Consider the following 23624-nt stretch of genomic DNA (forward strand, 5'->3'; position numbering starts at 1 on the left):
GAAGCTCTCCGAAGCTTTAGATACTCTTACTGCCTATTACAGGGGAAACCAGCTGAACCATAATCCATCTGAAATTTAGATATGTGCTTTTCATCTTAACAACAGACAAGCATCTCAAGCTCTGTGGATTATTTGGGAAGGAATCCCACTGGAGCACTGCAGCACACCCAAATACCTGGGAGTCACTTTGGACTGTGCTCTGACTTATAAGAAGCACTGTTTGACTATCAAGCAAAAAGTGGGTGCTAAAAATAATATCGTACGAAAGCTGACTGGCACAACTTGGGGATCACAATCAGACACAGTGAAGGCATCTGCTTTTGTGCTTGGCTACTCTGCTGCTAAGTACGCATGCCCAATGTGTAATGCATCTCACCACATTAAAACAGTGGATGTGGCTCTTAATGAGGCATGCTGCATTATCACTGGATATCTCTGTCTTACACCACTGGGGAAATTATACTGTTTAGCCGGTATTGCACCACCTGACATTCACTGGGAAGTACTAGGCTGTAATGAAAGGACCGAGGCAGTGACATCTCTGTCCCATCCTCTGTTCGGATATCAGCCAACAAACCAACACCTTAAAATCAAGAAATAGTTTCCTAAGATCTACAGAGATGCTTGCAGGAACACCTCATCAAGCCAGAGTCCAAAAGTGGCAAGCTAAAACCCAGAACCTCAATCAGTGGCTGAGACCGGATGAGAGACTCCCTCCTGGGCACACAAAAGACTGGGTGACTTGGAAGGCGCTGAACAGACTGCGCTCTGGCACCACGAGATGCAGAGCTAATTTTAAGAAATGGGGCTACAAAGTGGAGTCCACGACATGCGAGTATGGAGAAGAGCAAACCACAGACCACTGACTACAATGCGGTCTGAGCCCTGACACATGCACAATGGAGGACCTTCTTACAGCGACACCAGAGGCACTCCAAGTGGCCAGCTTCTGGTCAAAGGACATTTCGTATACTCTGGGTGACTTTCCAGTTATTTGTAAGGTGTCCATTAAGGAAAGGAAAGACGGAGAGAGGTTTCTGGGGAAGACAAAGGGAATTAAGAGAAAAGGCAACTAGCCTGAGCTCCTTGGCAAGAAAGGAAACTGTTTCAGAGGGAAAGAGGGAAGGCTTTACTTGGCTGGTGCAGGCGCTCCAGAGGTAGACGCAGGTCCCGAGGCCAACGCTGAGGACGTTGAGGGAGGACCAGTCCACCAAGTTCAAGTAGAAGTCATCCTGCAGCTCCGGTGCATCCAGCACTTTGAAGGGGATCTTGGAGATCTTGCGTGTGGGCTTCCGGGGGGATCGGAGCAATTTCTGGCTGCAAACAGAGAGGGAACAAATAAGACGGAGACATGGAAACACTTTCAAATGGACAAGGGGCTTTGTGTTTTTTAAATGAAGAATATTTTTCCTCTATTTTTGGTATCCAGTGGCTGTTTTAGGTACATCTAATAAGCTGTAAGGAGAGGTGGGTAATTAATAAATGTATTATTGTTGTTATTAATAATATTAATACTATTAATAATAATCTATACACCAATGGCAGGTTATAATGAGCACCGTGAACACGTACAAAAGCCCTGCCAATGTCCTCCACAAACACCACTGCCAACCACCAAGTGAAGGCTTTCAAACAGGGACAATTTTACCCTAGATTTTATGTGTTTCCTCCACCAGAGACATCCCAATGTTTCTTTCTTTCTCCACTGGTGTGGAATTTGCATGACCCCGCCCACTGCCTCTCCTCTAACCCTTTCCTATTCTTTTCTATGGCACACAGCAAACAGAGCAGAATTGATCAGCAACTGAACATACTAGAGAGGTTTGGGAAGAATTCATCTTGATTTATAGAAGTCGTAGGTCCTCGGAAGTATAGTTGACCCGCAATCGAAGAGCACCCTGAACTCCACCAACAATGGACCTGGAACTAACTTGGCATACAGAACCCCCATGACCAACAAAACATACTGGAGGTCTTTGGAGGGATTTATAGGAGTTGTAGTTCATCTACATCCAGAGTAAACTATGAACCCAAACAAGGATGGATCTGGACCAAATTTAGTACGCATATCCAATATGCACGAATTTGAATACTGGTGGGTTTGGGGGGGATTGGCCTTGACATATGGGAGGTACTGGAATTTATAGTTCACCTGCATTCAAAGAGTACTCTGAACCCCACCAACAATGGACCTGGACCTAACTTGGAACAGAGAACACTCACGACCAATAAAAAATACTGGAGGGCATTGGGGGGAATTCACCTTGATTTTGGGAAGTTGTAGTTCACTTTTATCCAGAGAGCTCTGTGAACCCAAACACACTTGGCACACATACCCAGTACAACCAAATTTGAATACTGCAGGGATTTGGGAGAGATTGACCTTAACTTTTGGGTGTTGTAGTTCACCTACAAACAGAGGAACTGTGAACTCCACTGACAATGGACCTGGATCAAATTTGGCACACAGAACCACCATGACCAACTGAACATACTGGTGGGGTTGGTGGGGAACTGACTTTCCTTTCTGGGAGCCGTAGTTCACTTACATCCAGAGACATTGTGACCACCACCGATGATGGATCTGGACCGAACTTGGCAAACAGAACCCCCATGACCAACTGAACCTATTGGAGGGGACTGACCCACCATGCTCCGTAGTTCATCCTGCAGCCAGAGACCCCACGGACCCCACCGATGATGCATCTAGAGAGCAAACTTGCCCAAGATGATAAACTTTTAAGTACTGATGAAGTATCAGGGGGTTAACCTGGCATGATTTGAGTTGTAGTTCACCCACACCTTATACATTTTGTAAAATTAAAAAATGACTTTTTCAAATAGCCTATGTAATGCTGGGTACCCAAGCTAGTATAATATATAATAGTAATAATAATAATACTCCATCTAATGAAATCTAATAATCTGTCACATATCATCTAGAGACACAATACTATCCCCATATCATCATCATCATCTAATAATAATAATAATAATATTCTATTTAACTCCAATAATCTATCTAATTAAAAATTGCCAATCTTTGCCAATCTAATCATGCGGAGATACAATATGAGCCCTATATCATCATCATCATCATCATCATCATCATTTAATAACCTATCTAATTAAAAATTATCAAATAATCTATCCACTCTAGAGATACAATACAATCCCCAAATCATCATTGCCTAATAGTCATTTAACTTGCAAGCAAGCATATACACCAGTTTGTTCTCCCTGCCTTAAACTCTCTAAATAGCCTTTTAGTTCCGAAAGCAGCTCACCTTTTGTTGCTGACGGGGGAGAGGGAATACGGCGAGACTTCGTTCCCATCATCTGGGCTGGAGCGTTTTGTAGTGAGGGAATACTGAAACGGAAGGAATAAACGTCAGCAACGGTCCAGACATTACAGACGTTGCCGCCTGCTCTCGTCTGCTTTTCCATCGGACAAACCCAATGACCTTATACGAAAATCATGATATCAACTATATCTTTTTATACATATATAAACAATATATGTATTGTTTATTATGATTTTTTTATTATTGAATGTTGTTGGATTTTAAATGCTATTTATTAAGTTCTGTCTGTATGTATATACTTGTTGGCATTGAATATTTGCCTTTTATGTTGTTAACCTAGGTATGGGCAAACCCTCGCCTAGAAGCGGCCTTGGGCTCTTTTCTCAGGCCCTTCTCTGTCTTACTATCCTATCCTTCCTTCCTCCTTCCCTCTCTCTTTCTCCCTTCCTCCTTCCTTCCCTTCTATCCTTTCCATTCCCCACTCTTTCCCCTTCCTTCCATCCTTCCCTCTAGTCTTTCCTTCCTTCTCCCTTCCCACCCTCCATTCCTTCCATCCTTCTCTTCTTTTCTTCCTACTTGGGAACCGCTCTGAGACCCCTCGGGGAGATGGAGCGGTATATAAACAAAGTATTATTATTATTATTATTATTATTATTATTATTATTATTATCCTTCCTTCCATCCCTCACCTCCATCTTTCTCACTCCCTCCTTCCCTTTCATCCTTCTTTCCTTCTTCCCTACATCGACCCCTTCCTTCCCTCTTTCTCTTTCCACCCTTCCTTCCCTCTTTCCTCCCTCCTTTCCTCTTTCTTTCTCCTTCCTTCCCTTCCTTCTCCTTCTTTCTCTCTTTCCTTCCCCCCTTCCTCCCTATATTCTCTTCCACCCTTCCTTCCTTCTCTTCCTCCCTCCCTTCTCTTTTTCCTTCCTCCTGGGGGATGTTTACCTGGGAGAAGAGAAGGCAGAGAGAAAACATGAGAACCATGTTTCAAGATTTTAAAGGGTATCCCATTGACTTTCAAGATTTTAAAGGGTGTCCCAACTGACTTTCTGCTGCTCTAGAGACCAGGGCACAAGGGAACAATGGGTTCAAATGGCAGGGAAAGAGATTCAACTGAAAAGATTAGGAAGAACTTCCTGGAGAGTGGCTTTGGCTGCCTGGGAGTGTGGTGGAGTCTCCTTCTCTGGAGGCTTTTCTGCAGAGGCTGTCTATTGAGAGTGCTTTGATTGTGCCTTCCTGCATGGCAGAAGGTTGGACTGGATGGCCCTTGGGGGTCTCTTACAGATTGAGGATTCTAGGATTCTATATCAGGAAGGAGTAGGCAATACGGAGTCTCATGGAGACACTTTTTCTCTCCCGTCCACCATCTCCAAAAGAGAAGTGGAAGGGGAGGAAAGGGAGACCTCCTCTCTTCAGCTGTCTCTTCGCTTATATCTATTTTAGTTACCTTTATAGGGATGCAGGCGCTCAATCACAAAAGGAAAGTGTATATTTTCGAAGAGTAGCCACAAAATTTTATGCCGGTGCTCCTCCAACATTCTTGTCCCAGGAGTCCCCCCTCCCCTCCATGTACGAAGGTTTGCTTATTTTCCTATCTCTCTATGAGTTCTCCCTTACAATTAGTTCTGCCCCCTTATCTCACCCGGAGTTTTTAAATCATTTTATGTACATGTGGCCCGCCCTCTGTCATTCTGTTATTATGTTTAGTTCCTATGTTCTGTGTATATTGTTTTATATGCTTTGATGTTTTATATTTCAATGTTATGTTGTTTATTTTATTGCAATTTGTATTGTTATATTGTAATTCTTGTTCGGGTTTGGCCCCATTGGGGAGATGGTGGAGGGGTATAAATAAAGATTATTATTATTATTATTATTATTATTATTATTATTATTTGTCAGGAGCAAGTTGAGAAATCGCAAGTCGCTTCTGGTGCGAGAGAATTGGCTGTCTGCAAGGACGTTGCCCAGGGGACGCCCGGATGATTTGATGTTTTATCATCCTTGTGGGAGGCTTCTCTCGTGTCCCATTATTATTATTATTATTATTATTATATTTTATATGTATTTTAATCTGTATAATTTTTGTTATATATGATATGTTTTCTACTATACGTATAATTTGATATCTGGTGGCTGTTCCACTTTTATTTTTTGTGAATTTGCACTGGCATTGAATGTTTGCCATATTATTTTGGAAGCCGTCCCGAGTTCCCTTGGGAAGAGAAGGTGAGTTAAAAAAGAAAAATTTATTATTATTTTATTATTACCGTGAAAAGGCTTTTCTTTTCTGGCGTGGAGGGTTGGAGTCGCCGGTCTTCTGTCTGCGGGTCTTGGACTTTTTCTATCCCAGCGCCTAAAAGCTCGTTCTTCAACAAGGCAGAATAAGCAAGGCCGTCTGCAAGGACAAAAGCAAAAACCTTATGAAGCCACCTGGCAAATAGTTCGTTTATCCGTTTAATGAGAATAACTTCAACCAATTCTAAAAATGTCGTTCCTGGATGCCTCTATACTAAATAATTACTATTTCTAATCTCTCTTTCTTGGGCAAGTTTCTGGAGCAGGTTCTGGCGGTGGCCTCTCAACTCCAGGGATTCTGGAATCCATCGCAGTCTGGTTTTAGGCCTGGTCATGGAACAGAGACAGCTTTGGTCGCCTTGTTGGATGTCCTCCGTAGAGAGCTAGACAGGGGAAGTGTGTCCCAGCTGGTTCTCCTGGATCTCTCAGCAACTTTCAATACCATCGACCATGCTAACCTTCTGGGTCAGCTCTCCAAAATGGGCCTTGGGGCCACTGCTCTGAAGTGGCTCTGGTCCTTCTTGGAGGATTGTATCCAGAAGGTATTTATTTGTCGTATCAGGAGCGAAACAAGGGTACAGTTGTAATGTATTTAAAAAACCAAAGCTCAAAAGTTTGGCATTATATTAGATGTCCTTTGATCAGTAGCTGGCCACTTGGGAGTGCCTCTGGTGTTGCTATAAGGAGGTCCTCCATTGTGCATGTGGCAGGGCTCAGACCGCATAGTAGTCAGTGGTCTGTGGTTTGCTCTTCTCCACACTCGCATGTTGTGGACTCCACTTTAAGGTTGACTCTGCATCTCATGGTGCCAGAGTGCAGTCTGTTCAGCGCCTTCCAAGTCACCCAGTCTTCTGTGTGCCCAGGAGGGAGTCTCTCATTTGGTATCAGCCACTGATTGAGGTTCTGGGTTTGAGCCTGCCACTTTTGGACTCTGGCTTGCTGAAGTGTTCCTGCAAGTGTCTCTGTAGATCTTAGAAAACTTTTTCTAGATTTAAGGCATTGGCGTGCTGACTGATATCCAATCAGTGGGTGGGCCGGAGATGTCACTGCCTTGGTCCTTTCACTATTAGTTGCTACTTCCCAGCGGATGTCAGATGGTGTAAGACGCAGACACCCCATGCTAATGCGGCATGTCTCATTAAGAGCCACATTCACTGTTTTAACGTGGTGAGATGTGTTCCACACTGGCTATGCGTACTCAGCAACAGAGCAGCCAAGCGCAAGGGGAGATGTCTTCACTGTGCCTGGTTGTGATCCCCAGGTTGTACCAGTCAGCTTTTGTAGGGTATTATTTTTAGTACCCACTTTTTGCTTGATATTCAAGCAGTGCTTCTTGTAGGTCAGAGCACGGTCCAAAGAGACTCCCAGGTATTTGTGTGTGCTGCAATACTCCAGTGGTATTCCTTCCCAGGTAATCCTCAGAGCTCGAGATGCTTGTCTGTTCTTAAGGTGAAAAGCACATGTCTGTGTTTTAGATGGTGATGTCGAGGGACACATGTTCAGACCCCTGGTCTTTGACCTGTGGAGTCCTGCAAGGTTCCATGCTATCTCCCATGTTTTTAAAGATCTACATGAAACTCCTGGGAGAGGTCATCCAGAGTTTTGGAGTTGGGTGTCATCTTCATGCAGATGACACACAACTCTACTACTCTTTTCCACCTCATTCCAAGGAAGCTCCCCGGATCCTGGTTCAGTGCCTGGCAGCCGTGATGGACTGGATGAGGGCCAACAAACTGAGGCTTAATCCAGACAAGATCAGTCAGTCATGAGGCCAATTGGGGTCTAGGGTGGCAACCTGTGCTGGACGGGACCACACTCCCCAAGGACACAGGTCCACAGTCTGGGGGTCCTCCTGGATTCAGAGCTGACACTTGAAGCTCAGGTGGGAGGGCCCTTGCATAGTTAAAACTTGTGCACCAGCTGTGACCATGCCTCGAGAAGCCTGACATGACCACGCCTTAGTTACATCTAGAATGGACTACTGTAATGCACCCTATGTGGGGCTGCTATTGTAGATGGTTCAGAAATTGCAGTTAGTGCGAAGGTCGGATGCCAGATTACTAACTGGGGCAAGCTATAGGGCAGTGCTTCTCAACCTGTGAGTCCCCAGGTGTTTTGACCTACAACTCCCAGAAATCCCAGCCATTTTACCAGCTGTTAGGATTTCTGGGAGTTGAAGGCCAAAACATCTGGGGACCCACAGGTTGAGAACTACTGCTATAGGGAGCATACCACACCCCTACTGAAGCAGCTCCATTGGCTGGCAATAAGTTTCCGGACCCAATTCAAAGTGCAAGTTATCACCTATAAAGCCTTACACAGTTTGGGTCCAACTTATCTTCGTGACCACATCTCCCCTTATGAACCTGTTTGGGCTCTAAAGATCTGCCGAGGAGTTCCTCCTCTCGGTCCTGCTTCCGTCTCAAGCATGGTTGGTGGGGACGAGGGAGAGGGCCTTCTTGGTGGTGGCTCCTCGGCTATGGAACACTCTCCCAAAAGATATTAGGTTAGACCTTGACTCCTTCTGATCCAACCTAAAACATGGATTTTTAAGCAGGCTTTTGGCCTCAAATAGGCTGAAATGGGCCCACATGAGGTTGACACTTTGGCACTTTAGTTGTGAATTGATGGCACTTACTTTTAACTACAGATGCTCTGCATTTTAAACGGTGTTTTTATTTTTATTTTTATGTGATGATCGTGGTTGTTTTTATAAATTTTCTGTGATATTGTTTTTATATCCATGCCACTGGTGGCACAACGGGTTGAACTGCTGAACTACTGAACTTGCTGGTTGAAAAGTTCAAATCCGGGGAGATGGGTGATTTCCCACTGTTAGACCCAGCTTCTGCCAACCTAGCAGTTCAAAAATAGGCAAATGTGAGTGGCTCAACTGGTATCGCTCCAGCAGGAAGGTAACGGCGTTCCATGCAGTCATACCAAGCACATGATCTTGGGTTTTTTTTACGGACAACGCCGGCTCTTCGGCTTAGAAATGGAGATGAGCACCACCACCCAGAATCGAACACGATTAGACTTAATGTCAAGGGAAACCTTTATCTTTACCTTACCGTTTATGTTATGCTGCACCTTGTAGTGCCTTGTAAGCTGCCCTGAGTCTCTTTTGGTAGATGGTGGTGGGATACAAATAAAGTTATTATTATTATTATTATTATTATTATTATTATTCAGAGAAGATACAACAGCTACCTTTGCCATTGTCCGAGGTGGCGTCTTTTGCTTTTCTGTTTTGACTCGGAGATTTTTCATTTTCCTGTGGGCAAAGACAACAGGGTTGAGAAAGGCACCCGCTTCCACTGTATTTTCTGTATTCCTTCATTAATTCAATTAATTAAATTCAATTAAAGTTCTGAACCAATGCTTACATTTATTCTGTGGAAACTGATGCTCCAATTGGCCCCAGCTCGGGAAGGAATGAACCTGTCACCATGTTTACTGGGAGAAGAGACGGGGGAATTGGACGGCGTCAGAGTCCTCCGCATGTCGGTCACCTAAAGATAGAGACAGAGAGAGAAAAGTAGAAGAAAACATACACAATCAGTCAAATAAAGAAATACATTTACTGATTAGCACTTAGGTCATATCACCAAACTGGATCAAGCAACAAAGCTTGTCACAACTTAATAAAACACTATGTAGAACTTAAATACAACCCTTATAATAATACAGTATTTATTTATTGTGTCAGAAGCAAATTGAGAATACAGTTATAATGTATAGAAAAACCACAAACAAAGTTGAACTAAATTTCCTTTGACCAGATGTTGGCTCCTTCGAATGCCTCTGGTGTGGCGATGAGAAGGTCCTCCACTGTGCATGTGGCAGGGCTCAGACTGCATTGTAGTAAGTAGTCTGTGGTTTGCTCTTCTCTGCACTCACATGTCATGGACTCCACTTTGTAGCCCCATTTCTTAAGGTCAGCTCTGCATCTCGTGGTGCCAGAGCTCAGTCTGTTCAGTGCCTTCCAAATCGCCCAGTCTTCTGTGTGCCCAAGAGGGAGTCTCTCAACCGGTCTCAGCCACTGACTGAGGTTCCAGGTTGTAACCTGCCACTTTTGGACTCTTGCTTGCTGAGGTGTTCCTGTGAGTATCTCTGTTGATCTTAGGAAGCTATTTCTTGATTTAAGGCATTGGTTTGCTGGCTGATATCCGAACAGAGGATGGACTGGAGATGTCCCTGCCTTGGCCCTTTCATTGTTGGCTGCTACTTCCCAGATGATGTCAGGTGGTGCAATACCAGCTAAACAGTATAATTTCTCCAGCGGTGTAGGGCAGAGATATCCAGTGATAATACAGCATGTCTCATTAAGAGTCATATCTATTGTTTTATTCCACACTGGGCATGCGTACTCAGCAGCAGAGTAGCCAAGCGCAAAGGCAGATGTCTTCACTGTGTCTGGTTGTGATCCCCAGGTTGTGCCAGTCAGCTTTTGTACGATATTATTTTAGCACCCACTTTTTGCTTGATATTCAAGCAGTGCTTGTTATAGGTCAGAGCACAGTCCAGAGTGACTCCCAGATATTTGGGTGAGCTGCAATGCTCCAGTGGGATTCCTTCCCAGATAATCCTCAGAGCTTGCAATGGTTGTCTGTTTTTTCAGGTGAAAAGCACATATCTAGATTTCAGATGGATTACGATTCAGCTGGTTTTCCCAGTAATAGGCAGTAAGAGCACCTAAAGCTTCAGAGAGCTTCTGTTCAACCATTTCAAAGCACCCTGCTTGAGCGGTGATGGCACGATCGTCAGAATGAAACTCTGTCCCTTATAGCAGTGGTTGCTCATTTGTGTAGATCAATGGTTCTCAACCTGTGGGTCCCCAGATGTTTTGGCCTTGAAATCCCAGATATCCTAACAGCTGGTAAACTGATTGGGATTTCTGGGAAGTTGTAGGCCAAACCACCTGGGGACCCACAGGTTGAAAACCACTGATGGAGCAAGCACGCTCCCATGGGGCAGGCCATTCTTCTGTTTTCAGCATCTGCTTCTCTGACCCTGAAACTCAACATGACATGAGAGAAGCCTCCCTGCAGGATAGTAACACGTCCAGGCATCCCCTGGACAATGTCTCTGTAGATGGCTGATTCTCTCACACCAGAAGCGACTTGGTAGCATGCCCAGTGTGGAACACATCTCACCATGCTAAAACAGTGGATGTGGCTCTTAATGAGATATGCCGCATTATCACAGGATGTCTGTGCCCTACACCGCTGGAGAAATTACACTTTTTAGTCGGTATTGCAAAACCTGACATCCGCTGGGAAGTAGCAGACAATAATGAAAGGACCAAGGCAGTGACATCTCTGGCCCACCCACTGTTTGGATATCAGCCAGCACGCCAACGCCTTAAATTAATAATAGTAATAATAATAATAATAATTTTAAAAAAAACTTTATTTATACCCGGCCACTATCTCCCCAAGGAGACTTGGGGCGGCCTAAATGAGGCCACGCCCAACAATACAGTAAAACAATATAACACAAGATTACAAAAGAAAATAAGAAAATAAAATAACATAAGATACAAAACCAATATAAAAAAGCACAATAATATAAAATCAGGACATTAAAACACTGAAAATAATCACAGTGGGCAGGGCCAATTGCAAAGATTAAAATTTTAAAACACTGGGTGAAAGGGCAATGTAATGTATCAGGACAGGGGATCTGGGGGATAAGGTAGGGTTTAATTGCACAACCCGGAAAATAAAGTGCTTCTGAGGGCATTTCATGCAGAGTTTGGTCAAGGATTATTGAACATTCAATCATTGAAGGCACACTGGAACAGCCAAGTTTTCAGGCTCCTCCTAAAGACTGTCAGGGTGGGGGCTTGCTAATCTCTCTGGGGAGCGAGTTCCAGAGCTGAGGGGCCACTACAGAGAAGGCCCTCTCTCTCATCCCCACAAGTCACGCGATGGGAAGTTGTAGAGAAGGGCCTCTCCGGAAGATCGAAGAGATCGTGTAGGTTCATAGATGGAAATGCGGTAGCGCAGGTAGGCGGATCCCAAACTGTTCAGGGCTTTGTAGGTAAGAACCTGCACCTTGAATTGGGACCGGAAATAAACGGCAGCCAATGGAGCTCCTTAAACAGGGGGGTTGACGGCTCCCTGTAATTTGCACCAGTTAGTAATCTGGCTGTCGCTCGTTGGATCAAATGGACCAAATTAAGAAATAGTTTTCTGAGATCTACAAAGATAGTTGCTGGAACACCTCAGCAAGCAAGAGTCCAAAAGTGGCAGGCCTCCCTCCTGGGCACACAAAAGACTGGGCGACTTGGAAGGTGCTGAACATACTGCCCTCTGGCACCACAAGATGCAGAGCCAACCTTCAGAAATGGGGCCACAAAGTGGAGCCCACGGCATGCAAGTGTGGAAGAGCAAACCACAGACCACCTATTACAATGCAGTCTGAGACCTGCCACATGCACAATGGAGAATCTCTTATAGCAACAGCAGAGGCACTCCAAGTGGCCAGCTACTGGTCAAAGGACACTTAATATAATGCCAAGTTTTTAAAAACTTTGTGTTGTTGTTTTTTTAAATACATTACAACTGTACCCTTGGTTCACTCCTGATATGATAAATAAGCATGCAATCGACCAGCCAACCAAACAAATGGACCTTTTCAGGACCAACTATGATAATAATATAGTAAATAGATATGATAAAACCGAATATATACATCAGTAAAATTAACATCCTGGGGTAGAAGAGTTATGTTACTTCCAACTTTACAGAATTAAACCACCCTATCATAAAATGATTCTTTATCCAGCCAAGGAAAGATGGATTCCCAAAGCACATAATAAGCTGGACATACAAACGAGGGGGTTTGCCCTTTGGAAGGCAGACCATACAGCACTTTCAAGCATAAGCATCATCACCATCATCATCAGACAGTTTTATTGTTTTAATGATGGTTTTATTGCTTGTGGATGCACTGTTTTTAACTTGATTTATGTCTAATTGTAGTGTATAAGTGTAATTGTTTGTACTGGCATTGAATTTTGCCATTACTTTTGTGTAAACCGCTTTGAGTCCCCCTCGGTATACAAATACTGTAAATAAATAAATAAATAAATAAATATTATGTTGAAGGAAATGCAGACGTACAGAAGGCATTGTGTTCTCATTCTGGATGTTGATCTGGCGGAGAAGACGCCGTTCATAGTCTTGATCCATGGCAAATCAATTGCTAGAAGGGTTGGGAGCAGGGTGTGTTTCGAGCGGCTTCACAACCTTTTGATCATAGAGGATATCACCACTTTTCTAAGCAAGTAAAGAAAACACTTTTAAGAACTGGGGAAGGCATATACGAAACATTTTATAATCAATACAAGCAATTATTACTATGATCCATGCAGTGACTGCATGAAAGGTGAGCATCCTTTACAGTCGCCCTCAAGAGAATGAGGCCCCTTCCACACAGCTGTATAAAATCCACACTGAACTGGATTATATGGCAATATGGACTCAAATAACCCGGTTGAAAGCAGATATTGTGGATTATCTATCTTCATGTTCTGGGTTATGTGGCTGTGTGGAACGGCCTGAGTCTCAACCTTCAACAGAGGGAGAGGCGGCCATTTAGATATGATGGACCTGAGCTATTTAAGGCTTTTTCTATGCACATTATAAAATTGAAAATATGTATGTATGTGGCTGGGGTGTCCATTTCCACAAATAGCTATAGCTCCCACTACTCAGGAGACATCAATAGCCCTCCTTCCAATGATATCGCGGGTTATAGAAAGCACCACGAACACGTCCAAGAGCCATCCTGGCCACCACTCAAATAAAGGCTTTCATTACAGGGCAATTTCATCCTAGATTTCATGCGTTTCCTCCTCCACAGCCATCCCGGTGTTCCTTACTCTCTCCGTTGGTGTAGAATTTGCATGACCCCGCCCACTGCCTCTCACTTAACCTTTTCCTATTCTTTTCTATGGCACACAGTAAACAAAGGAATTGATCAGCAACTGAACATACTAGCGAGGTTTGGGGAGAATTCACCATGATGTTTAGGAGATGTAGGTACTGGGCTGTATAGTTCACCTGCAATCGATGAGCACTATGAACTCCACCAACAATCAACCTGGAGCTCACTTGGCACACAGAACCTCCATGACCAACAAAACATTTTGGAGAGATTTATAGGAGTTGCAGTTCATCTACACCCAGAGTGCACTATGAACCCAAACAATGATGGAACTGGACCAAACTTGGCATGCATATCTGATATGCCCAAATTTGAATACTAGGGGTTTGGAGGGGAATTGGCCTGGACATTTTGGAGTTATAGATACTTGGCTTTATAGTTCACCTGCAATCAATGAGCACTCTGAACTCCATCCAAGATGGAACTGGACCAAACTTGGCACACAAGCCCCCATGAGCAGCAAAAAATACTGGAGGTCTTTGGGGAAAATTTACCTTGGTTTGGGGGAATTGTAGTTCACTTAAATCCAGAGAGCACTGTGATCCCAAACACTGATGGATGTGGACCAAACTTGCACACATACTTGATATGTCAAAATTTGATTACTGGAGGGGTTTGGGGGGAACTGACCTTCCTTTCTGGGAATTGTAGTTCACCCACAAGGTAAACTGTGACCTTCACCGATGACGGACCTGGACCACATTTTGGCACACAGAAGCCCCAACTAACTCAACCTACTGGAGGGGTTTGAGGGGACTGCTTCACCATAGTGGGCATTGTAGTTTACCCTGCAGCCAGAGAGCACACTGAACCCCACTGATGATGAATCTAGAGCAAACTTGCTCAACATAACCAACTTTAAGTACTGATGGGAGTTTCTCAGGGTTAATCTGGCATGATGTGAGTTGTGGTTCACCCACAACCTTACACTTTTTAGACAAATGACTTTTTAAAATAACCTGGGCAACACCGCGTCCCCAAGCTAGTAGCTCATAAACTGAACTGCACCCAAAGATAATTGCAGGATGACTGATACCTGGCTGAACACCTGAAAGGAATCTGGAGTCTGAGGGCCCTTCCTCACTGCCATATAATCCAGATTAATAATAATAATAATAACAATAATAATAATAAACTTTATTTAATACCCCGCCACCATCTCCCCAATGGGGACTCAGGGCGGCTTACATGAGGCCAAGGCCAACAGCATATTACAATAAAATAAAACCAAAACACAATAACAACACAGTAAAATACATACAACATATGAGTACAAAAAAGCAATAAAACAAAATCATACACAATACAATAACAATGAGCGGGCCGCATGTGCAAGATAAAATACTAAAATACTAAAAAAACAAATAATCAGGATGAGATAGGGATGGAGCAGATTGTTTGAGAGTGAGAAACTCATAAAGGAACAGGGTCGTAAAAATAGACCTTCGTACAGGTGGGGAAATAGACCTTCATACAGGTGGGGGAGCAACTGTGTATGATAGTATGGCTACTCTCCAAAAGCGCATCGGAAAAGCCACGTTTTGAGATCCCTCTTGAAAGTTTCTAAGGTGGGGGCCTTCCTAATGTCACCGGGCAATGAGTTCCAGAGTCGGGGGGCCACAGAGGAGAAGGCTCTCTCCCTTGTGCTTACAAGACGAGCCTGTGATAATGGCAAGGGAGAAAGGAGATTACCTCCTTAAAGCAGGTAATCCACATGAGGATGAGGATGATTTATTATTTATTAATTTATATCCCGCTTTTCTCCCCCATTGGGGATTCAAAGCGGCTAACTACAAGGTATAAAACATACGAGGCACATTGGGATCAAAGAAGGAGGCGTAACTGAAAAATAACAACCAAAACATAATAAAGCAATTATTATTATCTAAAATAGAATATATGAGTCCACACTGCCATATAATCCAGTTCAATGTGGATTTTAACAGCAGTGTGGAAGAGACCCTAGGTCCCTTCTACACTGCTATATTATCCAGATCATCACAGCTGTGAGTCTACACTGTTAGATAATCCAGTTCAAAAAAGATAATCTGGATTTCATATAGCAGTGTAGAAGAGGCCTTTGACCACAACATGAGCCAGTAGTGTGATGTGGCAGCTAAAAAATGCCAATGTGAGTCTAGTCTGCATCAAGGGAAGACTAGTGTCAGATCAAGGGATGTCACGGGCACCTTCTTGAAAAATCATGGTATAAAACATACAGAGAGATATAGATATAGATAGAAATGTAATGTTTGTTTGTGGGATTAAAAAAACCTCAAAAACCACTGGACGAATTGACACGAAATTTAGACACAATACACCTATCAGGCCAACAAGTGACCATCACTCATAAAAACACAACAGAAGGAACTTAAAAGGCCAAAAAAGCAAAATGACGCTACAGAACATGCGCAAAAACATTTCCCAGGCAAACAGAACACACAAAAGCATATCCACACTCTCTTTAGGACTACAGTTCCCAGCATCCCCTAGATCAGGCCCTTTAGGGGAGGAGGATGCTCCAAATACACTGCTTCCAAGCTGCAAGCTTGCTTCCCTTCGGATTTCTTTGAGAGACTCCCAATCCATACATATTTCCGATTCCTGGACTGCAACTCCCAGCAATCCTCCAGATAGATAAGATATATAGATTAGGTAGAGATAGATAGTATGTAGATAGATCAATCAATCAGGAAGACTGCTGGGAGTTACAGTCCAAGAATAGAGAAGGAAGAAAGGAGAGAGAAAAAGGGAGGGGAAGGAAGGAGAGAAGGAAAGAAAAAAAGGGAAGGCAGGAAGGAAAGAGAGAGGAAGGGAAGGATGGAGAGAAAGAAAGAAGGAGAGAAAGAAGGAGGGAAGGTTGGCCACAGCAACGTGTTGCAGGTACAGCTTATATATACATACATACATACACACACACACATATATAATTATATCATACGCACACACACATACACACACACACATATAATTTATGAATTTATATGTGTATGTATGTATATATGTATGTGTGTGTGTATATATTATAAGTCACTTAAAATTATTAAAAGTCATTATAGAATTGGAAGTGTCATCCTCCTCTTTCCCTGGTCCCCTATAATCCCTTTATCTTAGGCTCAATGGTTTGACAGATCCCTATACTGTATATCTATCTATACATATAATAAAAGTGAAAAATGTGTATGTGGTGGAGATGTCCACACAGACAGACTCCCGTTTCCACAAAGAGCTAAAATGCCACAATTCAGGAGATACCAATGGCCCTCCCTCCAATGTACATTACAGATTACAATGAGCGCCACATCCCAGGTTTCCTTTCTCTCTCCAGTGGTGTAGAATTTGCATGACCCCACCAACTGCCTCTCGCTTAACCCTTTTCTAACATTTCCTATGGCACTCAGCAAACAGACGACTTGATCAGCAACTGAACAGGGGTTTCGGGGAATGACTCAATATGATGGAAGTTGTAGTTCACCCTGCATCAAGACACAGCACTGTGACCCCCAAACACAATCGGCCTGGACAACATTTGGCACACAGAACCCTCATGACCATGTTTGAGGGCAATTGATTTTGATTTATAGGAGTTGTAGTTCACCTACATCCAGAGAGCAATGTGAACCTAACCAACGATGGCTCTGAACCAAACTTGTCATGGATGATGGGACATACAATACCTTCACTCACTTCCAAAGACTACTGTGACCCCTACGATTGATGGGCCTGGACTACACTTGGAACACAAAACTCCCATGACCAACAGAACATACTGGAAGGGTTTTGGGAAGTCACTCAACGAAGTGGGAGTTGTAGCTCACCCTGCATCCAGAGCACTTTGAATCCCACCAATGACAAATCTGGCTCAAACGTGGCACACAGAACCCTGGTGACCAACACAATATACTGGAGGTGTTTGTGGGGGGACCAGCGCATCCACATGGGAGTTGTAGTTTACCCTGCACCCAGAGCACTCTGAACCCCACCAATGATGGATCTGGAAGACATGTGGCACACAGAATCCTGGTGACCAACAGAACATATTGGAAGAGTTTGGGGGAGGACTAACACACCCATGTGGGAGTTGCAGTTCACCCTGCACCCAGAGCACTCTGAACCCCACCAATGACGGATATGGACCAAACATGGCACACAAAACCCTGGTTCCCAACTGAGCATACTGGAAGTGTTTGGGGGAGGACCAAATCACCTGTGTGGAAGTTGTAATTCACCCTGCACACAGAAAGCATTCAGAGACCCCCAATGACGGACCTGGAACACACATGGCACACAGAACCGTGACAGCCAACAGAACATACTTGAGGGGTTTGGGGAACTGACCCACCCACGTGGGAATTGTAGTTCACCCTGAATCCAGAGCACTCTGAACCTCCTGAATAATGAATCTGGACCAAACTTGGCACACATGCCCAACGGTGAATACAGGTGGAGTTTGGGGGTGATTGCCCTTGGAATCTGGGAGTTGTAGTTGAGCTGCATCCAGATAAACTGTGACACCCACTGACAATGGACTGGGATCAAACTTGGCACAGAGAAGCCCATGACCAACTGAACATACTGCAGGGGTTTGTAGTAATCCATCTAGATTTTGGGAGTTGTAATTCACCTGCACCCAGAGAAACAGTGACCCCAACAAACAATGGACCAGGACCAAACTTTGCACAGAGAATCCACATGATTAACTGAACATACTGCAGGGGTTTGTGGGAATTTATTTTGATTTTGGGAGTTGTAGTTCACCTGCATCCAAAGAGCACTGAACCCAGGGAACGTCGAATCTGGACCAAACTTGGCACAAAAGACCCAACATGGCCAGCTGTGCATAAAGGCCTGGTTTGGGGAGGATTGACCCACGATTCTGGGAATAGTAGTTCACCTACATCGTTATGTATTTTCTAATGGAAGCATTCATATACAACGAAATCAAAGACTGGCTTTGTTCTACTCAATAGTGTCACCAATTATCTGATATTACCTAACACCCCAAAACAAACAGTGCCTTTTTCAAATAATCCGAGCATCGCCGGATTATTAGTAGAAATATATATAACATGAATACTATATATATATAGATAGATAGATAGATAGATAGATAGACAGATAGATAGATGTAATGTTTGTGGGATCAACAGACCTCAAAAACCACTGGACGAATTGACACCAAATTTGGATACAAGACACCTAACAACCCAATGTATGTCCTTCACTCAAAAAATGATTTTGTCATTTGGGAGTTGTAGTTGCTGGGATTTATAGTTCACCTACATTCTGAATCTCACCAACGATGGAATTGAACCAAACTTGACACACAGTTCTCCCATGACCAACAGAAAATACTGGAAGGGTTTCGTCAGCAGTGTCCTTTGGTTTTGGAGTTGTAGTTCACCTACATTCAGAGAGCACTGTGGACTCAAACAATGATGGATCTGGACCAAACTTGGCATGAATAAACCATATGCCCAGATGTGAACACAGATGGAATTTGGGGAAAATAGACCATTGGGAGTTGCAGTTACTGGGATTTATAGTTCAACTACAATCAAAGAGCATTCTGAACCTCACCAATGATAGCATTGGACCAAACCTCCCAAACATCCATGACCAACAGAAAATTCTGTGTTTTCTGGTGGTCTTTGGTGACCCTTCTGACACCCCCTCACAACCACCACCCCCTCCTGCAGGGGTCCTGACTCCCAGGCTGAAAAATGTTGCCTTCAGACCTTCCAGTCCAACTCCTTTCACCAGAGAAAAAAAACATAACCAAAGCCCTCCTGACAAAGAGCCATGCAGCCATAGATATAGATAGATATATGATTCACACACACACACATATATATGTATGTGACAGATATAGTATCATAGATTTGAAAGGGATCCCTAAAGAAGGACAATTATGTGCTGCATGTTCCAGAGTAGGCAAACCAGACAATCTCAACATCAACACTGACAAAGAAACAACAAGAAGTACTGTTTACCCACAAGCAGAAAGAAATTACATATATTAGAAACCAAGACTTTCTCATTACTTTATTTTCCAGATCATTAGACTGGGCCACAGCAACGCATGGCAGGGGACCGCTAGTGTGTGTGTGTGTATTATATTATACATATCTCATGATTTTATATATAATATATAAAGCATATATTACAAACAGACACAAACATATATATCTATAATATTATAAAATGTCACCTAAAAATATGGAAAATCATTAAAAAACAGGAAGTGTCGTCCTCCCATTGGTTTGACAGGTCCCATTATATATACAATATATATATATATATAAAGCCTATATATAGTTATAGTTATATATATATATGGGAAGGTCCTCCTAAACCCCCCACCAACAAGAAACCCCGCCTCCTACCTGCGAAATTAATAAAAAGAGATGAATTTCTGCAGAAGAGAGAAAAGAGCACCTCTTCTCTTGCTCTGATCCATCCAAGATGGCGGCTGGCTCAAACCCCGCCCACTAGCTCCACCTGGCCCCGCCCACCCTGTGCGGGGCACCACGGGAGAGGAGTCCCGCCCCTTGCGCTCTGATTGGCCGCGTTCAAATCAATACAACGCGACGCTCGAGGGGAGGGGGCGGAGAAAAGGAGCGTGGACGTTGTCCTGGCAACAAGGCCTAGCCGGAGCCAGTGAAGCCTGTCTGGGAGTAGCCTGAAGACGGAGAAGAACGCGAATTATAATGATGGAAATAAGGAGCCTACGGTGGTGGAGAGACCAGATTGCCAATCTCCGGCTGGATAATGGAGAAAGCCAGGGAGTTTCAGAAAAACATCTATTTATTTATTTGCTTTATTTCTGTACCGCATTTTTCAGCCTAATTCGGCGACTCAATGCGGTTTACACAATACAAATTATCATAACAATAGCAAGTAGTTAAAACACATCATATACAACAGACAAAACAACAATCAATTATCATATCAACGCCTCGATAAAAAATCAGAATCCGTTCTCATAATCCTTATACCATTTCCTATGTTCGATTTTACCGTCTTCCTGAGTTCAGTTGCACTGTTTAGCCGAACGCTTGTTCATAGAGCCACGTCTTAACCTTCCTCCGAAACGCCAGCAACGAAGGGGCCTGTCTGATGTCTACAGGTAAGGCATTCCATAGCCGAGGGGCCACCACCGAGAAGGCCCTGTCCCTCGTCCCCGCCAGACGTGCCTGTGACGCAGGCGGGACCGAGCGCAGGGCCTCCCCGGACGATCTTAATGTCCTAGTCGGTTCATAGGTGGAGATGCGTTCGGAGAGGTAGGTGGGGCCGGAACCGTTTAGGGCTTTATAGGCTAAAGCCAGCACCTTGAATTGTGCCCAGTAGCAGATTGGCAGCCAGTGGAGCTGGCTCAGCAGCGGAGTGGTGTGCTCCCTAAGTGCCGCTCCCGTTAGCAACCTGGCTGCCGAACGCTGGACCATCTGAAGCTTCCGGGCAGTCTTCAAGGGCAACCCCACGTAGAGCACGTTGCAGTAATCTATGCGGGATGTATTTCTGCTTCATTGACTACTCTAAAGCCTTTGACTGTGTGGATCATAATAAATTGTGGCAAGTCCTTGGTGGTCCGGGCATACCAAGCCACCTTGTCTCTCTCCTGAGGAATCTGTAGAAGGACCAAGTAGCAACAGTCAGAACTGACCACGGAACAACAGACTGGTTCAAGATTGGGAAAGGCGTACAGCAAGGCTGCATACTCTCACCCAACCTTTTAACTTGTATGCAGAACACATCATGCGATGTGCGGGGCTTGATGAATGCAAAGCTGGGGTTAAGATTGCTAGAAGAAACATTAACAACCTCAGATATGCAGATGACACTACTCTGATGGCCGAAAGCGAGGAGGAGCTGAGGAGCCTTCTAATCAAGGTGAAAGAAGAAAACGCAAAAGCCGGGTTGCAGCTAAACATAAAAAAACCCAAGATTATGGCAACAAGAATGATTGACAACTGGAAAATAGAGGGAGAAAATGTGGAGGCCGTGACAGACTTTGTATTTCTAGGTGCAAAGATTACTGCGGATGCAGACTGTGGCCAGGAAATCAGAAGACGCTTCCTTCTTGGGAGGAGAGCAATGTCCAGTCTCGATAAAATAGTGAAGAACAGAGACATCACACTGGCAACGAAGATCCGCATAGTCAAAGCCATGGTATTCCCTGTAGTCACCTACGGATGTGAGAGCTGGACCTTAGGGAAGGCCGAGCGAAGGAAGATCGATGCTTTTGAGCTGTGGTGTTGGAGGAAAGTGCTGAGAGGGCCTTGGACTGCGAGAAGATCCAACCAGTCCATCCTCCAGGAAATAAAGCCCGGCTGCTCATTGGAGGGAAGGATACTAGAGACAAAGTTGAAGTACTTTGGCCACATCATGAGGAGACAGGAAAGCCTAGAGAAGACAATGATGCTGGGGAAAGTGGAAGGCAAAAGGAAGAGGGGCCGACCAAGGGAAAGATGGATGGATGGCATCCTTGAAGTGACTGGATTGACCTTGAAGGAGTTGGGGGTGGTGATGGCCGACGGGGTTGTGGGCTGGTCCGTGAGGTCACGAAGAGTCGGAGACGAATGAACAACAACGGTGGTGCAATGTGTTAAACCCTTGTGCCGGCAAGACTGCGGACCAAAAGGTCGGCAGTTCAAATCCAGGGAGCCGGGTGAACAACTGTCTGTCTAAAATAATAATTCTAATAATGGAAATAATAATAAAATGATAATAATAATAATGGAAATGATAATAATGGAAATAATGAAAATAAAAACAATGACAATAATAACAAAAATAAATAAGAAAAAAAATATTGAAGATAATAATGAGGATAATAATGCAGATAATGAAAATAATAATGATAAAAATAATGGACATATTAATGAAGAAAATAAAATAACAATGGAAATAATAATTGAGGATAATAATAAAATAATAAATAACCATGAGAATAAAAACAAAAATAAAATAATAATGACAATGACAATAATAATTAAGATAATATAAATAATAATGATAAAATAATAATGGAAATAATATCAATAATGTGAATAATAATAATGTGAATAACAAAATAATCATGACTTATGAATGAAAATAATAGTAATGGAAATAATACTGCTAATAATTAATAATGATAAAATAATAGTAATGGAAATAATACTGCTAATAATTAATAATGATAAAATAATAGTAATGGAAACAATACTGCTAATAATTAATAATGATAAAATAATAGTAATGGAAACAATACTGCTAATAATTAATGATAAAATAATAGTAATGGAAACAATACTGCTGATAATTAATAATGATAAAATAATAGTAATGGAAATAATACTGCTAATAATTAATAATGATAAAACAGTAGTAATGGAAACAATACTGCTAATAATTAATAACGATAAAATAAAAACAATGGAAATAATAGAGAACATAATAATGAAAATAATAATAATGACCCCAATAATAATGAAAATAATGACAATAAAATAAAATAATAAAAATAATTTAAATAATAATGAAAATATTAGTTATTTTATTTAGTAATTTTGTCTTCTCCCCTCTATCGGGGGACTCGGGCCGGTTTCCAACAATAAAATCACAGAACAATCATTAAAAACATCGTATAACATATTCAATTAAAACGTTAAAACAGCAAAATACAATCACATAATAACAATGGTCAGTCGTCATAGTGAATTCATTGTCCATCATTCATCGTCATCTATCCGATCACAGAAATATTGATTCACTCGTCGAAAGCCAAACCCCATAGCCAGGTTTTCACCTGTTTTCTGAACGACAGAATGGAGGGGGCAGTTCTGATCTCCAGTGGGAGAGAGTTCCAGAGTCGAGGGGCCACCACCGAGAAGGCCCTGTCCCTCGTCCCCACCAGACGCGCCTGAGAGGCCGGTGGGACCGAGAGCAGGGCCCCTCCAGACGATCTTAACAACCTAGATGGTTCATAGGGGAGAATACGTTTGGACAGGTAAACTGGGCCGGAGTCATTTAGGGCTTAACACCCTAGGTTAACACCAGCACTTTGAATTGTGCTCGGAAGCT

The 23624-nt window shown here is 43.2% G+C and overlaps 1 protein-coding gene across 2 annotated transcripts in view; it reads right to left on the reverse strand.

Annotated features, from left to right (window-relative positions):
- FZR1 (fizzy and cell division cycle 20 related 1) overlaps positions 1 to 20054 on the reverse strand; it is a 37526-nt gene extending 17472 nt beyond the window's left edge. The window contains exons 1-7 of one of the 2 annotated variants that reach the window (XM_060785181.2): positions 19998 to 20054; positions 12734 to 12889; positions 8990 to 9115; positions 8814 to 8877; positions 5576 to 5703; positions 3288 to 3370; positions 1134 to 1317 (exon numbers count right to left, since the gene is read on the reverse strand). In XM_060785181.2, coding sequence (XP_060641164.1) covers positions 1134 to 1317; positions 3288 to 3370; positions 5576 to 5703; positions 8814 to 8877; positions 8990 to 9115; positions 12734 to 12802 — 654 coding nt within the window. In that variant the 5' untranslated portion in view covers positions 12803 to 12889; positions 19998 to 20054. Of the gene's footprint in view, positions 1 to 1133; positions 1318 to 3287; positions 3371 to 5575; positions 5704 to 8813; positions 8878 to 8989; positions 9116 to 12733; positions 12890 to 19945 lie in introns of both variants that reach the window. The other variant, XM_060785180.2, reaches the window with a different exon arrangement.
- Between the last annotated feature and the right edge of the window lie 3570 nt (positions 20055 to 23624).

This window comes from Anolis sagrei, chromosome X, assembly GCF_037176765.1.
Source record: "Anolis sagrei isolate rAnoSag1 chromosome X, rAnoSag1.mat, whole genome shotgun sequence".
NCBI classification, from domain to species: domain Eukaryota; kingdom Metazoa; phylum Chordata; class Lepidosauria; order Squamata; family Dactyloidae; genus Anolis; species Anolis sagrei.